At 48.8% G+C, this 16,325-nt stretch overlaps 1 protein-coding gene and 1 long non-coding RNA gene across 2 annotated transcripts in view; both read left to right on the top strand.

Annotated features, from left to right (window-relative positions):
- Positions 1-5,097: 5,097 nt before the first annotated feature.
- Positions 5,098-10,693, top strand: LOC131201330 (uncharacterized protein K02A2.6-like). Its single transcript, XM_058189151.1, has 2 exons — positions 5,098-5,737; positions 10,671-10,693. The coding sequence occupies exons 1-2, from the start codon at positions 5,125-5,127 to the stop codon at positions 10,691-10,693; spliced, it is 636 nt and encodes a 211-aa protein (XP_058045134.1). The 5' UTR covers positions 5,098-5,124.
- Positions 10,694-14,198: 3,505 nt separating this feature from the next.
- LOC131201380 (uncharacterized) overlaps positions 14,199-16,325 on the top strand; it is a 36,065-nt gene continuing 33,938 nt past the window's right edge. The window contains exon 1 of the long non-coding RNA XR_009155829.1: positions 14,199-14,295. This is a non-coding gene — a long non-coding RNA (uncharacterized LOC131201380). The remainder of the gene's footprint in view (positions 14,296-16,325) is intronic.

The following is a 16,325-nucleotide window of genomic DNA, read 5'->3' as shown; positions in this document are numbered from 1 at the left end:
GAGGGCTGTAAAGCACTGTATAAGTCTAAATTTTATTGCTATTGCTTTTTTCAAAAGGCAATTGGACTTTATTACTTTCATGAAATTGAAAAAGCTTCCTGGATGAGAAATGAAACATTTTCAAAGGTAAAAAACTGAGAAAGTCCAGCTGCTTTTTGTTAAATGCAGCTTTGGGACAACCATGACCTGGATCCATAATGGTTGTTGTAATTGCAAAGTCGTGTCCAACACATTGCGACCTCATGGACAACAATCCTCCAGGCCTTCCTGTCCTCTACCATCCTCTGGAGTCCATTTAAGCTCATGCCGACTGCTTCAGTGACTCCATCCAGCCACCTCGTTCTCTGTCGTCCCCTTCTTCTTTTGCCCTCAATCTCTCCCAGCATTAGGCTCTTCTCCAAGGAGTCCTTCCTTCTCATTAGGTGGCCAAAGTATTTCAGTTTCATCTTCAGGATCTGGCCTTCTAAAGAGCAGTCAGGGTTGATCTCCTCTAGGACTGACCGGTTTGATCGCCTTGTAATCCAAGGGACTCGCAGGAGTCTTCTCCAGCACCAGAGTTCAAAGGCCTCAATTCTTTGGCGCTCAGCCTTTCTTATGGTCCAACTTTCACAGCCATACATTGCAACTGGGAAAACCATCGCCTTGACTATATGCACTTTTGTTGGCAGGGTGATGTCTCTGCTTTTTAGTACGCTGTCTAGATTTGCCATAGCTTTCCTCCCCAGGAGCAAGCATCTTTTAATTTCTTGGCTGCAGTCCCCATCTGCGGTGATCTTGGAGCCCAGAAAAATAAAATCTGTCACTACCTCCATTTCTTCCCCGTCTATCTGCTAGGAATTGAGAGGGCCGGATGCCATGATCTTAGATTTCTTAATGTTGAGTTTCAAGCCAACTTTTGCACTCTCCTCCTTCACCCCCATCAAGAGGCTCTTTAGTTCCTCCTCACTTTCTGCCATTAGAGTGGTATTAAATAATGGTAGATCCTTCCTAAGTTCCTTTTACCACAAGCTCCTCCATCTCTTGTCTGATGATTTCCTAGACAGCATCTCTTCCCCCCTTTCCTCAAAGTTATCCATGCATTCCATTACAATGTATAACAATAATAAAAATAAGAACAACAGAGTTGGAAGGGACCTTGGAGGTCTTCTAGTCCAACCCCCTGCCCAGGCAGGAAACCCTACACCATCTCGGACAGATGGTTATCCAACATTTTCTTAAAGATTTCCAGTGTTGGCATTCACAACTTCTGCAGGCAAGTCGCTCCACTTATTAATTGTTCTAACTGTAATGTATCTTTAAAAGTTTTGGCGGGAAAATAGCACGTTGCTGATTGGTTGAAGCCCCCGGTTAAACTGCATATAAAGAGAGGTTTTTCCAGCACTGGCTGCTGGGTTCACCATATAGTAAAGAGCTGTTGTCACTATCCTGGTCTCCTGCCTCGTTATTGCCCGAATCTAACACTGGCGACGAAGGTGGGATCTCGAGGCTAAGAGCGCCAGGAAAAGAGCTGAACTCACCAGGAAGACGCGAACCCAGCAAAACAAGGGCGGAAAGCAGCGATGTCCGGCTACACACCGCCAGCGCCATTCGACCCAGCTAAGGAAAAATGGGGGTCATACATGGCTCGCTTCGAGTGTTTCCTCGAGGCGAACGAACTTCAAGGAGTTTCAGACAACAGGAAACGAGCCTATTTCCTGAGCCACTGCGGTCCAGAAGTTTTCGATACCGCAGAATCCCTGGCTGAGCCAACGCCGGTACAGTCGGTACCGTGGCAAACTCTACAAACTCTGCTGAAAGCGCATTTCGCACCGATGCCATCCAAGTATGTGCAACGGTTTGAATTCGGAGAGCGCAGACAGCAAGAAGGCGAGTCCATTAGTGCATATATGGCCACCCTAAGAAAAGCCTCAAAACATTGTGAATATCGAGACTTAGACGAGGCATTGCTGGAGCAACTCATCCGAGGGGTCAGGGACATCTGTTTGCGGAGGCGGCTGCTGGCTAAAAGCAACCTAACGCTGGCAAACGCCCTGGACGAAGCCAGGGCTCACGAGATGTCTACCCAAGCGCGGAAACCCTACAAAGCAGGTCACACCAACGGCTGGTGCGAAATCAACCCCGGTCCACAATGAAGAGGTCCAGGCCGAATCGGACGGTGAGGAGGAGGAAGGAGTCTTCCACACCGGGAGGCTGGAGAAAGACGACCGGGGTGACTGTGCGAGTTGCGGAGGGGAACACCAACGACAACAATGCAGATTTAAGATGCAACATGTCGGCGGTGCGAAAGGAAGGGGCACCTAGCACAGGTCTGTCGAGCTCCCCAACCTTCCCGCCAAAAATTCAAACCGGCCAATCAGAGTGCGGAAATGGCGAAGCGGCCCGCGAGTGGTCAGTTTAAAAAAGGCGCGAAGTTGAATCAGACTGACGTGAGAGTGGGTCACGCATCAACTCGCCTAGAGAAAAAAATCTTACAAAGCAAAGATTGAGGGGGTGCCGTGCCGATTGGAGGTGGACACCGGCTCATCGATCACGATCATGTCCTGGGACACTCTCGTGAGAGCCTTACCCGCCATCGCAAAGCGCAAGCTGCAACCACAGAAATTAAAGGTACAAGACTACTAAGGGAATCGCATCCCTGTTCGAGGGGTAACGTCCGTCCACGTCGAGTATGGACAATACAAGAAAACTCTGCCCATCACCATCGTCGATGGGACCCTGCCAAGCTTATTGGGACTGGACTGGTTCCGAGCATTGGGCATGGGAGTGACTGGAATCTTCAGAAACGAAGTCGACCTCAAAGACGCACTCATGAAGGAGTTTGGGGACGTTTTCAAGACTGCCTGGGCAAGTACAAGGGGACCCCTATATCCTCTAGGACTAACCAGTTTGATCTCCTTGCAGTCCAAGGGACTTGCAGGAATCTTCTCCAGCACCACAGTTCAAAGGCGTCAATGCTTTGGCGCTCAGCCTTTCTTATGGTCCAACTTTCACAGTTGCAACTTTCATACATTGCAACTGGGAAAACCATAGCCTTGACTATATGCACTTTTGTGGCACGGTGATGTCTCTGCTTTTAGTACGCTGTCTAGATTTGCCATAGCTTTCCTCCCAGGAGCAAGCATCTTTAATTTCTTGGCTGCAGTCCCCATCTGCGGTGATCTTGGAGCCCAGGAAAATAAAATCTGTCACTACCTCCATTTCTTCCCCCATCAAGAGGCTCTTTAGTTCCTCCTCACTTTCTGCCATTAGAGTGGTATTAAATAATGGTAGATCCTTCCTAAGTTCCTTTTACCACAAGCTCCTCCATCTCTTGTCTGATGATTTCCTAGACAGCATCTCTTCCCCCCTTTCCTCAAAGTTATCCATGCATTCCATTACAATGTATAACAATAATAAAAATAAGAACAACAGAGTTGGAAGGGACCTTGGAGGTCTTCTAGTCCAACCCCCTGCCCAGGCAGGAAACCCTACACCATCTCGGACAGATGGTTATCCAACATTTTCTTAAAGATTTCCAGTGTTGGCGCATTCACAACTTCTGCAGGCAAGTCGTTCCACTTATTAATTGTTCTAACTGTAATGTATCTTTAAAAGTTTTGGCGGGAAAATAGCACGTTGCTGATTGGTTGAAGCCCCTGGTTAAACTGTATATAAGGAGAGGTTTTTCCCAGCACTGGCTGCTGGGTTCACCATATAGTAAAGAGCTGTTGTCACTATCCTGGTCTCCTGCCTCGTTATTGCCCGAATCTAACACTGGCGACGAAGGTGGGATCTCGAGGCTAAGAGCGCCAGGAAAAGAGCTGAACTCACCAGGAAGACGCGAACCCAGCAAAACAAGGGCGGAAAACAGCGATGTCCGGCTACACACCGCCAGCGCCATTCGACCCAGCTAAGGAAAAATGGGGGTCATACATGGCTCGCTTCGAGTGTTTCCTTGAGGCAAACGAACTTCAAGGAGTTTCAGACAACAGGAAACGAGCCTATTTCCTGAGCCACTGCGGTCCAGAAGTTTTCGATACCGCAGAATCCCTGGCTGAGCCAACGCCGGTACAGTCGGTACCGTGGCAAACTGTGGTGAAAGCGCATTTCGCACCGATGCCATCCAAGTATGTGCAACGGTTTGAATTCGGAGAGCGCAGACAGCAAGAAGGCGAGTCCATTAGTGCATATATGGCCACCCTAAGAAAAGCCTCAAAACATTGTGAATATCGAGACTTAGACGAGGCATTGCTGGAGCAACTCATCCGAGGGGTCAGGGACATCCGTTTGCGGAGGCGGCTGCTGGCTAAAAGCAACCTAACGCTGGCAAACGCCCTGGATGAAGCCAGGGCTCACGAGATGTCCACCCAAGCGCGGAAACCCTACACCATCTCGGACAGATGGTTATCCAACATTTTCTTAAAGATTTCAGTGTTGGCGCATTCACAACTTCTGCAGGCAAGTCGTTCCACTTATTAATTGTTCTAACTGTAATGTATCTTTAAAAGTTTTGGGCATTTTCCGGTCTGCCGGTCTCACGGTTAAACTAAACAAATGGCGCATTGAGGTGCAGGTGTGCCTGTCGTCGGCGCACCATCCGGAGACCGGCGGGGGGCGGAAAAAGGTCATCGGCGTCCTGGAACAGTACCTCCGTGCTTCGTGAACCAACAGCAGGACAACTGGGCGATTACCTGTCCCTGGCGGAGTTCGCATTCAACAACTCCCAACACACCTCCACCCAGACCACCGTTCCTGGCCAACTTGGGGTACCATCCGCTCTTCCTCTGGCGCCCGGACTCCCGGTTCCCGAGACACAGTCCTTTCTCTCCGAGTTGCACGCGTCCAGCAGATGGTGCGCCGGCAGCTGAATCGGGCGAAGGAGGACTACAAGCGGTCGCCGATCGTTCGACGGGCAACACCCCGCTGGTGGTCGGAGACCGCGGTGGCTCTCCACAGCATCTCCGTCCGACCGCCGGCGAAGAAACTGACCACCGTTCATCGGTCCGCTCGCCGAGGCGGTCATCAACCGTGGCCTACCGAGTGGGTCACACATCAACACACATAGAAAAGCAAATCTTCACAAAAGCAAAGATTGAGGGGGTGCCGTGCCGACTGGAGGTGGACACCGGCTCATCGATCACGATCATGTCCTGGGACAACCTCGTGAGAGCCTTACCCGCCATCGCAAAGCGCAAGCTGCAACCACAAAGACTAAAAGTACAGGACTACCAGGGGAATCGCATCCCTGTTCGAGGGGTAACGTCCGTCCACGTCGAGTATGGACACTACAAGAAAACTCTGCCCATCACCATCGTCGATGGGACCCTGCCAAGCTTGTTGGGACTGGACTGGTTCCGAGCATTGGGCATGGGAGTGACTGGAATCTTCAGAAACGAAGTCGACCTCAAAGACACACTCACGAAGGAGTTTGGGGACGTTTTCAAAGACTGCCTGGGCAAGTACAAGGGGACCCCTATATCCTTTAACTTAGACCCCCAAGTTGCCCCTATCCGCCTAAAGGCTAGGAGGGTCCCGTTCGCCCTAAAGCCCAGGATTGACCGGGAACTGGACAAACTAGTAAACCAGGGAATTCTAGTGCCAGTTGACCATGCTAAGTGGGAGACCCCCATAGTCACCCCAGTCAAACCGGACGGATCGGTCCGGATTTGCGCTGACTACAAGGCAACGCTGAACAAAGCGTTGCAAAAGAGTGCTTACCCCGTTCCGGTGGTACAGCACTTACTGCACTCAATGGGGCAAGGGCAAGTTTTTGCCAAGCTAGACCTGGCACAAGCCTATCAACAGCTGCCCGTAGACAGCAAGAAGGCGAGCCCATTAGTGCATACATGGCCGCCGTAAGAAAAGCCTCAAAACATTGTGAGTATCGAGACTTAGACGAGGCATTGCTGGAGCAACTCATCCGAGGGGTCAGGGACATCCGTTTGCGGAGGCGGCTGCTGGCTAAAAGCAACCTGACGCTGGCAAACGCCCTGGACGAAGCCAGAGCTCACGAGATGTCCACCCAAGCGGCAGAGACCTTACAGAAGCAGGTCACACCAACGGCTGGTGCGAAATCAACCCCGGTCCACAGTGAAGAGGTCCAGGCCGAATCGGAGGGGAGGAGGAAGGAGTCTTCCACACCGAGGCCGGAGAAAGACGACCGGGGCGACTGCGCGAGTTGCGGAGGGCAACACCAACGACAACAATGCAGATTTAAAGATGCAACATGTCGGTGCGAAAGGAAGGGCACCTAGCACAGGTCTGTCGAGCTCCCAACCTTCCCGCCAAAAATTCAAACCAGCCAATCAGAGCGCTGAACGGCGGCCCGCGAGTGGGCAGTTTAAAAAAGGCGCGAAACTAAATCAAACGATCGTGAGAGTGGGTCACGCATCAACTCGCCTAGAAAAGAAAATCTTCACAAAAGCGAAGATTGAGGGGGTGCCATGCCGACTGGAGGTGGACACCGGCTCATCGATCACGATCATGTCCTGGGACAACCTCGTGAGAGCCTTACCCGCCATCGCAAAGCGCAAGCTGCAACCACAAAGACTAAAAGTACAGGACTACCAGGGGAATCGCATCCCTGTTCGAGGGGTAACGTCCGTCCACGTCGAGTATGGACACTACAAGAAAACTCTGCCCATCACCATCGTCGATGGGACCCTGCCAAGCTTGTTGGGACTGGACTGGTTCCGAGCATTGGGCATGGGAGTGACTGGAATCTTCAGAAACGAAGTCGACCTCAAAGACACACTCACGAAGGAGTTTGGGGACGTTTTCAAAGACTGCCTGGGCAAGTACAAGGGGACCCCTATATCCTTTAATTTAGACCCCCAAGTTGCCCCTATCCGTCTAAAGGCTAGGAGGGTCCGTCGCCCTAAAGCCCAGGATTGACCGGGAACTGGACAAGCTAGTAAACCAGGGAATTCTAGTGCCAGTTGACCATGCTAAGTGGGAGACCCCTATAGTCACCCCAGTCAAACCGGACGGATCGGTCCGGATTTGCGCTGACTACAAGGCAACGCTGAACAAAGCGTTGCAAAAGAGTGCTTACCCCGTTCCGGTGGTACAGCACTTACTGCACTCAATGGGGCAAGGGCAAGTTTTTGCCAAGCTAGACCTGGCACAAGCCTATCAACAGCTGCCCGTAGACAGCAACACAGCCGAAGCGCAGACAATTGTGACTCACAGAGGGGCGTTTAAGTGTACCCGGTTACAGTTTGGGGTTAGTGTGGCTCCAGGGTTATTTCAGAACCTGATGGAGCGGCTATTGCGAGGCCTACCAGGGGTGGTACCATACTTTGACGATGTACTGGTATCCGCTGAAAACCTAGAGGAATTAGGGGCGAGGCTGCGAAAAGTTTTGGGCATTTTCCGGTCTGCCGGTCTCACGGTTAAACTAAACAAATGCCAGATCGGGGTTGAGTCTGTGGAATTCCTGGGCTACCGGATAGACAGGGAAGGGATTCACCCCACTGAGAGCAAGGTACGGGCCATCAGGAAGGCCCCGTGCCCAAGAACAAAACGGAGTTACAGGCATTCTTGGGTCTGGTCAACTTCTACGCAGTATTCTTAAGGAATAAGGCAACAGTAGCAGAGCCGCTGCATAAATTATTAGCTAAGACGGCTGCATGGTCTTGGGGAAAGGCGGAAGCTAGGGCATTCGAAGGGGTAAAAAATCTCCTAACGAGTGATAGCCTCCTTATCCAGTACAATGGCACACTACCTCTAGTGTTAAGCTGCGATGCATCTCCCTATGGGGTGGGGGCTGTGCTCAGCCACAGGTTACCTAATGGCACAGAAGCCCCCATTGCATACTACTCCCGAACCATGTCATCAACTGAAAGGAATTATAGCCAGCTTGATAAGGAAGCCTTGGCTATAGTCTCAGGAGTAAAGAAATTCCATGAGTATGTATTTGGTCGTGATTTTGAAATCATCACGGACCATAGACCTTGCTAGGTCTGCTGGCAGGCGATCGCCCAACGCCCATGGCACTTTCGCCAAGACTGACCCGATGGACTATCTTCCTGGCAGCCTATTCTTACAAATTGCTACACCGGCCAGGAAAGGATTTAGGGCACGCAGACGCACTAAGCAGATGCCCGTTACCAGAGACTATTGAAGACCCCACTCCAGGAATACCAGTTCTGCTAATTGACTCTTTGGACTCTGGCCCAGTCACATCCAAAGAGGTGGCTCGAGGATCGGATAAGGACATTATAATAAGAACTGGACTTGGTTGGGTACAAAGAGGTGGCCGCTGCGCGGCGTTTTAAAGAGTTTGTAAAGAAACGAGGGGAACCTTCGGCTCAAGGGGGGTGCCTGCTATGGGGGGATCGAGTGGTGATCCCAGAGAAATTGAGGAAAAGGGTGTTAGATCTCCTTCACGAAGGTCACCCAGGGATCGTGAGGATGAAGGGTCTAGCGAGAAGCTATGTGTGGTGGCCCTTAATGGACTCGGAAATTGCTGAGAGGGTAGGGAAATGCCAGGCCTGCCAAGAGTCCAGACCGCTACCCCAACGGCCCCGTTCGGGAATGGGAGAGACCCCAGGGCCCTGGTCTAGGATCCACATCGATTTTGCCGGCCCTTCCACGGCCAAACCTTTCTGGTAGTCGATGCCTACTCCAAATGGCTGGAAATCATTCTCATGAGATCCATGACAGCCGAGGCAGTGATCTCAGTCCTACGGCACCTATTTGTAACCCATGGGTTGCCTGACACGTTAGTATCCGATAACGGCCCGCAATTCACGGCAACCCAGTTTGAGGGGTACTTGGCAGAAGAGGGCATCCGGCATGTCCTCTCGGCGCCTTTCCACCCTGCGACGAATGGCCTTGCAGAACGTTCCGTCCGGAGTGCAAAAGAGGCATTGTCCAGAATCAAGCCAGGCGACTGGCAAACAAAAATCGATACCTTCCTGGCCGTCCAACACAGAACCCCCTGTGTCACAACTGGCAGAAGCCCAGCAGAGTTATTAATGGGTCGGAAACTCAGGTGCCCACTAGACCGTTTAAACCCAAACTACACACCAGACGGGTACAAGGGGGGACTCGAAAAAACAAGAGGAATGGCAATAGGCGACCGAGTGTGGGCACACAACTATAGCGAAGGCCCGACCTGGTTAGCAGGAAAAATCCTAGAAATAACAGGTCCCAAGTCATATTTAGTGGAGATAAAGGATGGCCGGGTATGGAAGCGCCACATAGACCAAATAAGAAAACGCATAACCGAACAACCCGAATTAGACGAAACAGGCCCTGACTATACAATGTTTGAATCCGCAGCTGACTCAAACCCGGGGCAAACGCGGGACTTATCTGAATTCCAGGAGGTCCAGCGACGCCAACAGGTCCCGTCAGAAAACAGCAGGGACGACTCTGCAAATAATCCAGGGCCGGATGGCCTAGAGGAGGAGCTGAGAGGAACAGACAGTCCCTCCGGTCAGCTCGACTCACTCCCAGAGAATGAATTGCGCAGGTCCGAAAGAGTCAGGAGACGCCCAGTCTACTTGCGTGATTACGTTGAAAAATAATATGTAAATTTTTATGTAAATAGTGGTAAAGTGTTTTCTGGGAGGGAAGGAGTGTAATGTATCTTTAAAAGTTTTGGCGGGAAAATAGCACGTTGCTGATTGGTTGAAGCCCCCGGTTAAACTGTATATAAGGAGAGGTTTTTCCCAGCACTGGCTGCTGGGTTCACCATATAGTAAAGAGCTGTTGTCACTATCCTGGTCTCCTGCCTCGTTATTGCCCGAATCTAACACTAACTGTCAGGAAATTTCTCCTTAGTTCTAAGTTACTTTTTTCCTTGATCAGTTTCCACCCATTGCTTCTTGTTCTACCCTCAGGTGCTTTGGAGAACAGCCCGACTCCCTCTTCTTTGTGGCAGCCCCTGAGATATTGGAACACTGCTATCATGTCTCCCCTAGTCCTTCTTTTTATTAAACAAGACATACCCAGTCTAGTTTATGTATCCAAATTAAGCAAATGAGACCCTCTGCAGATTTATTTGCACCATTGCTGAGTTCTTTGGGCGACAGCAGGCAGGTGTCAGTTACGAATTTCTCCAGCATTAGCATGAACCTACCAATGGTACTATCAGTAGTACCAGTAGTAACGATAAAAAATATTCTTGTGACATATGTTTTAATGACAATAATGCAATAGCAATAGCACTTAGACTTATATACCACTTCCCAGTCCTTTTACAGCCCTCTCTAAGCAGTTTACAGAGTCAGCATATTTGCCCCCAAGAATCTGGGTCCTCATTTTACCGATCTCGGAAGGATGGAAGACTGAGTCAACCTTGAGCGGATCAGGATTGAACTCCCAGTAGTAGGCAGAGTTAGCCTGCAATACTGCATACCGCCACGGCTCTTGGAAAATCTTTCTGAAGACTGAATGGAATAGCAATAGCACTTAGACTTATATACCACTTTACAGTGCTTTACAGAGGTTTACAGAGTCAGCATATTGCCCCCAACAATCTGGGTCCTCATTTTACTGACCTCAGAAGGATGGAAGGCTCTCTAATTTCAAATGTCAATTTACTCATTTCTGCACATTCCATTATTTCCTTAATAATTTCATCTTGCCTTGTTCTTTTTTCATTTTTCCAGTTTTTAGCGAACACAATCCTGGCCACTGTGACAACATTCACAATCAAATATCTCAATTCTCTATTGTAGGTTTCAGGTATGATCCCCCATAAGAAAACGTCTGGTTTAAAATCTGTGTTTTTTTATCATCATGGAGAGGGTGCGCAATCTAGGCGTCCTGGATGTACGGCTGTCTTTAGAAGAGCATATGATGGCCGTCGCCAGGGGAGCTTTTTATCAGGTTCGCCTGATACATCAGTTGCGTCCCTTCCTAGACCGGGATTCCCTATGCATGGTGACTCACGTCCTCATCACGTCCCGCCTGGACTACTGTAATGCTCTCTACATGGGGCTCTCCTTGAAGAGCACCCGGAGGCTTCAACTGGTTCAGAATGCGGCTGTGCGGGTAATAGAGGGAGTAACTCGAGGCTCCCATGTAACACCTCTCCTGCGCAAGCTGCACTGGCTTCCGGTGGTCTTCCGGGTGCAATTCAAGGTGTTGGTTACCACCTTTAAAGCTCTCCATGGCATAGGACCGGGTTATTTACGGGACCGCCTGCTGCTACCAATAGCCTCCCATCGACCCGTGCACTCCCATAGGGAGGGTCTCCTCAGGGTGCCGTCAATCAAACAGTGTTGACTGGCGACCCCCAGGGGGAGGGCCTTCTCTGTGGGGGCTCCTGCCCTCTGGAATGAGCTGCTTCCGAGGATATGTCAACTCCCTGACCTCCGGACCTTTCAACGCAAGCTAAAGACTTTTTTGTTTCATCGCGCAGGGCTAGCTTAATGTAGCTGTAACGGGGGTTTTACTATAGTTTTAGTCTGTTTTGGCCTGATTGAATTAGCTTCTTAAAATGTTTCTTAATTTTTGTGATATTTCTTTTTATTTGGCTGTAAACCGCCCTGAGTCCTTCGGGAGAAAGGTGGTATATAAATTAAATTAATAAATAAAATAAATTTTTTCCAACCATGTGTGGATTCTAATCTAGTATCTGTTAGCTTCTCCGCACGTCCACCACATATGGTAATATGAACCAGGTGCAGAAATCAGTAAATTGACATTTGAAATTAGAGAGCAGGAAGATAAACAATATTATAAGATATGGGATTTATTTTATCAATGGTTAGAGAAAAAAAATACAGTGAAATTTGAGAGAGGTTTTTATAATGGAAGAATGGTTGAAATACATGCCGATTTAAGATAATGAAATGAATGATGTAATATGATTAACATAAAATTTAGAATATTTTACAAGAAATGAGGGAAGAAATACTTATAGTTAATTAAATGATTAACTGACCAAAATACTTGGATATATATCAGATTGATAAAATGTAAAACTAGATAAATCATATGTTATATATATGCTGAAATTGCACAAAAGATTTGTAATCAATCGACCGACACACTATATTTGTATTGAAGATGTTTTTATGTTTGTCTAAAAAAAAAAACTTTCAAAAAAAAAAAAAGAAAGAAGAAGGATGGAAGGCTGAGTCAACCTTGAGCTGATGAGAATCGAACTGCTGGCAGCTGACAGTCAACAGAAGTAGCCTGAAGTATTGCATTCTAACCACCGCACCACCACGGCTCATGGATTCTGAATTATAATAAATAGTCACAAGTCTAGTCAGAATGAGGAGACAAGTAGTCCTCATTTTGTGACTGCCTCATTTAGCAACCATTCATAGTTACAAGGATGATCAAAAAATAAGTGGGACCAATCCTGCCATGTGTGACCTTTGACGTCTGTAAAGCCTAGGAAATCTGAAGTAAAATCAGAGAAAAAGCGGCGGTTTCATTTAGTGATAGCTTTGCTTAACCGCTTAGTTGCCAATCTTCAATTATAGCTGCTAAGGAGGACCCCTGTCCTGAAAACCTAAAAAAAAAAAACAACTAAGTAACTTGCCCAAGAAAACTTCAATATTTGCAGAAGCTAAATATATAAGATTTGTGGAAATGCTGAGTCATCGGTCCATTCTCTACTGCAACTTCTATAGATAGTACGGTACATGCAAGAACTTTTAATAACTGTTTTGGATGTCCAAATGAATTTTGTGTGAAATCCCTTCCAGCAGATAAGGACCCCAAAATAATCCAAGCTATTCGCAGCCTGCAGAATCTGCAAGTTATTAATGGCAAATTAATTTCAGGGCCTGGATATTCAGTTTGGTGTATTGGTTAAGGCATCAGGCTAAAGAACAGGAGATTGTGAGTGTATAGTCATGCCTTAGGCACAAAACCAGCTGGGTGACTTTGGGCCCGGTCGCTCTATCTCGGTTGTAGGAAGAAGGAACTTGCAAGCCAAGAAAATCTTGCCAAGAAAACTGCCAGCAACTAATCCAGGCAGTCGCTGGGAGTCAAGAATGTCAAACACTCACAAACACACAAAAATTTGGGCCTGAACTTTTGAACACATTGTGTAGAGTAGTGTGCTGCATAAAAAAAAACAGAGTGTTGTATCATTTTTATCTTCTTTAATTATGTGGTGGGCTTGCTTCTTTTTCTTTTCCCTTTTTTTCCTCTTTATTGAATTTTATTGTATTTGATTGAATTGTCCAGATGTTTGGGGGGGGGGCTCTGTGGCTTGAATTAAGCAATTGTGTTGAATATGTGAGAAAGGAATTTATAAAGCCAATGGACTTCCTGTAAGATTGCAAAGTGCGAAGTTGCGGGACTAAAATTTGTGAACTGTGTTTGACAACAGCTGGCAAGTTGAAAAAAGGTTTATAAATGGCTGATGCTGCTTCTGGAATTTTGGGAAGATTAAAAAAAAAAAGCTTTCTAAATTTTAAGAATTCACCTCCTCCTTCTAGCTCTTCTTCCCCTATGATTCAGACTTCCATGAGCCTTCAAAAGAGGTTTTCAAACACGTTGTCTCTTACCCTTTCTCTGCTCAAGCTGTGATAAATATGTACTAAATATCTGAAATGGAAGAGAACCTGTCTCTCATATCAATGGTGGGATTCAAATAATTTAACAACCGGTTCTCTGCCCTAATGACTGGCCAGGGGGGCGTGGTCATGGTGGGCGTGGCCAGGGGGTGTGATAGGGAGTGCTCAGCCTCCCGCACCCCCCGGGAGCAAAAACGGGCCGCAGGGTAACATGCGCCCCCCCCGTGCCCCATTTTGGGCCTAGTAGGCCTCCTTGCAGCCTCCTGGGAGCAAAAAACGGCCATGGGGGGAGCCGCTCTACAACTCCCCCCCACGCCCCGTTTTGGGCCTAGTAGGCCTCTCTGCAGCCTCCTGGGAGCAAAAATGGGCAATCGGGGGGCGCTCTGCACCCCCTTGTGCCCCATTTTGGGTAAGCTGACCAGACGTCCCGCTTTTGGCGGGACAGTCCCGCTTTTGACAAATTTGTCCCGTGTCCCGCGATGTTTTAAAAAAGTCCCGCTTTTTCCTGCGGAGGCAACAACTTTCAAGACATGTGGACTTCAACTCCCAGGATTCCTAGCCACGGCTTCCCGTGCTGCGTGATTGGCTCCCTCTGGCCTCTCTGGCCTCCTCTCAAAAAGAGAGGTGCGGCTAGCCGCTTTGCCATTGGTTGCACAGACGGGGCGAGCTGGCAATTGGGCGTTGCTAGGGAGACGGAGGCGTGTTCCTGCTCCGCCTGGGCCCCGTTTGACTCTCCAGCCTTGCACCTGCCTGGCGCCGGCGGACAAAGTTCCCTCAAGCCCGTCCCGATGGCGGGGAACAGCCGAGCCCTCGTAGCAAGGTGGGTGCGTGGGAAGGCCCAGGGGTGTCGCTTGGTTCCCGCAGGAGGAGGAAGGTCTCTGTGCCTGGACTGGGCAGTGAAGCGTGTGTCAATCGCCTCGGCCTGCTGTCCACCCAGCAGGACTGTCCTGTGGCTGCCTCCCACCCACGCAGCGCCAGCCTACCCTGCCCCATCTGGAGAAAGAGTGATGGAGAGAAAGAGGGGGCAGAAAATGATGAAGGAGAGAAAGAGAGATGAAGGATAGAAGGGGGAGAAAGATGAAGAAAAGAAAGCGGGGGAGATAGATGAAGGAGAGAAAGAGAGGGAGGGAGAAAGAGAGATTAAGGAGAGAAAGATTGAGAGAAAGAGGGGGGAGAAAGATGAAGGAGAGAAAGAGAGGGAGGGAGAAAGAGATTAAGGAGAGAAAGAGAGAAAGGGGGAGAAAGAGATGGAGAGAAAGAGGAAGGGAGAATGGATTTGTTCTGGTAATTGGTTTAACAAGCATGGCACTGAAAAAGTGACTTATGACCCTTTTTTCACACTTAAGAACATTGCAGCAAACAGTCATTAGGGCAAAGAAGCTATGTCACATGACCACCTGGACATGCCCACCCGGTCACATGAAGCACCGCAGTTGGGACATGAGTGACATGGTTATTAAAAATGCTGCAACACGGATAAATGATGACCGGTCATAAGTGTGAGGACTGATCAAAAGTGCGAGAACCTGTCAGAAATCACTTTTTTCAGTCCTCTGGGTAGTCCCTATGTTCATAGGGACTACCCAGACGGCTGAAATAAGTGGTTTCTGACAGGTTCTCACACTTATGACCGGTCATCATTTATCCCTGTTGCAGTATTTTGTGCATAGGGACTACTCAGAGGGCTGAAAAAGTTATTTTTGACCTGTCCTCACATTTTTGACTGGTCCTCACACCTACGACTGTCCTCACATTTTACATTTTGCATCCTATCTTGTAACCGTGGTGAAGAGAAGCAGTTGTGAAATAAGTGACATGGTTGTTAAAAATGCTGTAATGGGCATAAATGTGAGGATGGTCATAAGTGCGAGGACCGGTCAGAAATTAATTTTTTTAGCCCTCTGAGTATTTTCTATGCCCATAGCCATGGCCACCCGGTCACATGAGCAGCTAGCCACACCCACCCAGTCACATGAGCAGCTAGCCACACCCACCCAGTCACATGACCACCAAGCCACACCCCAAAAATAAGCCACACCCACAGAACCGGTACTAAAAATTTAGAACTCCCTCCCTCCCCCCCCCTCCCCCGGCAATGGTGTCCCACTTTACCAATGTTAAAATCTGGTCACTATAATTTTGGGCCTAGTAGGCCTCCCTGCAGCCTCCTGGGAGTGAAAATGGGCCATGGGGGGCATTTTGCACCCCCGCACCCCATTTTGGGCCTAGTAGGCCTCCCTGCAGCCTCCTGAGAGCAAAAATGGGCAATGGGGGGCTGCTCTGCACCCCCTTGTGCCCCGTTTTGGGCCTAGTAGGCCTCCCTATAGTCTCCTGGGAGTGAAAATGGGCCATGGGGGGCACTCTGAACCCCCCGCACCCCATTTTGGACCTAGTAGGCCTCCCTGCAGCCTCCTGGGGGAAAACGGGCTACAGTGGGACATGCCACACCCCCACACCCCATTTGGGCCTAGTAGGCTTCCCTGCACTTACCTGGAAGCCAAAATGGGGTGGGGTGGTGGGGAGTTCAAGAAGGGGCAGGGCCAGCCAGCAATTTAACTACCGGTTCGTCCGAATAAGCCCGAACCGGCTGAATCCCACTACTGTCTCTTACCCTTTCTCTGCTGAAGATGTAATAAATATGTAGTAAATCTCTAAAATGGAAGAAAACCTGTGTCTCACACTCTAAAAGTTGGCTTAATGAAATCTCTATACTTTCTTTCTACAAATCTTTCTACTGAAAGAGGAGCAAAAGCTGATATGATTCTGTTGATACAGTGTTAATTCATTGTTCGAACCCTGAATTCTAATAATGCAGTTGAAGACAGTTATATAATTTCAATAGCCTGATAT

The sequence above is a fragment of the Ahaetulla prasina genome, chromosome 6, assembly GCF_028640845.1.
Source record: "Ahaetulla prasina isolate Xishuangbanna chromosome 6, ASM2864084v1, whole genome shotgun sequence".
In the NCBI taxonomy this organism is placed as follows: Eukaryota; Metazoa; Chordata; class Lepidosauria; order Squamata; family Colubridae; genus Ahaetulla; species Ahaetulla prasina.
Note: the sequence above shows the minus strand (reverse complement) of the source record. Positions and strands in the feature narration are given on the sequence as shown.

Bases quoted from the DNA above. Each gene is read 5' to 3' on its own strand.
- LOC131201330 (XM_058189151.1), top strand. From the start codon at position 5,125: ATGTCCTGGGACAACCTCGTGAGAGCCTTACCCGCCATCGCAAAGCGC. The intron at 5,738-10,670 runs AAGGGCAAGTTT...TCTCTATTGTAG, and splicing joins CTTACTGCACTCAATGGGGC to GTTTCAGGTATGATCCCCCA.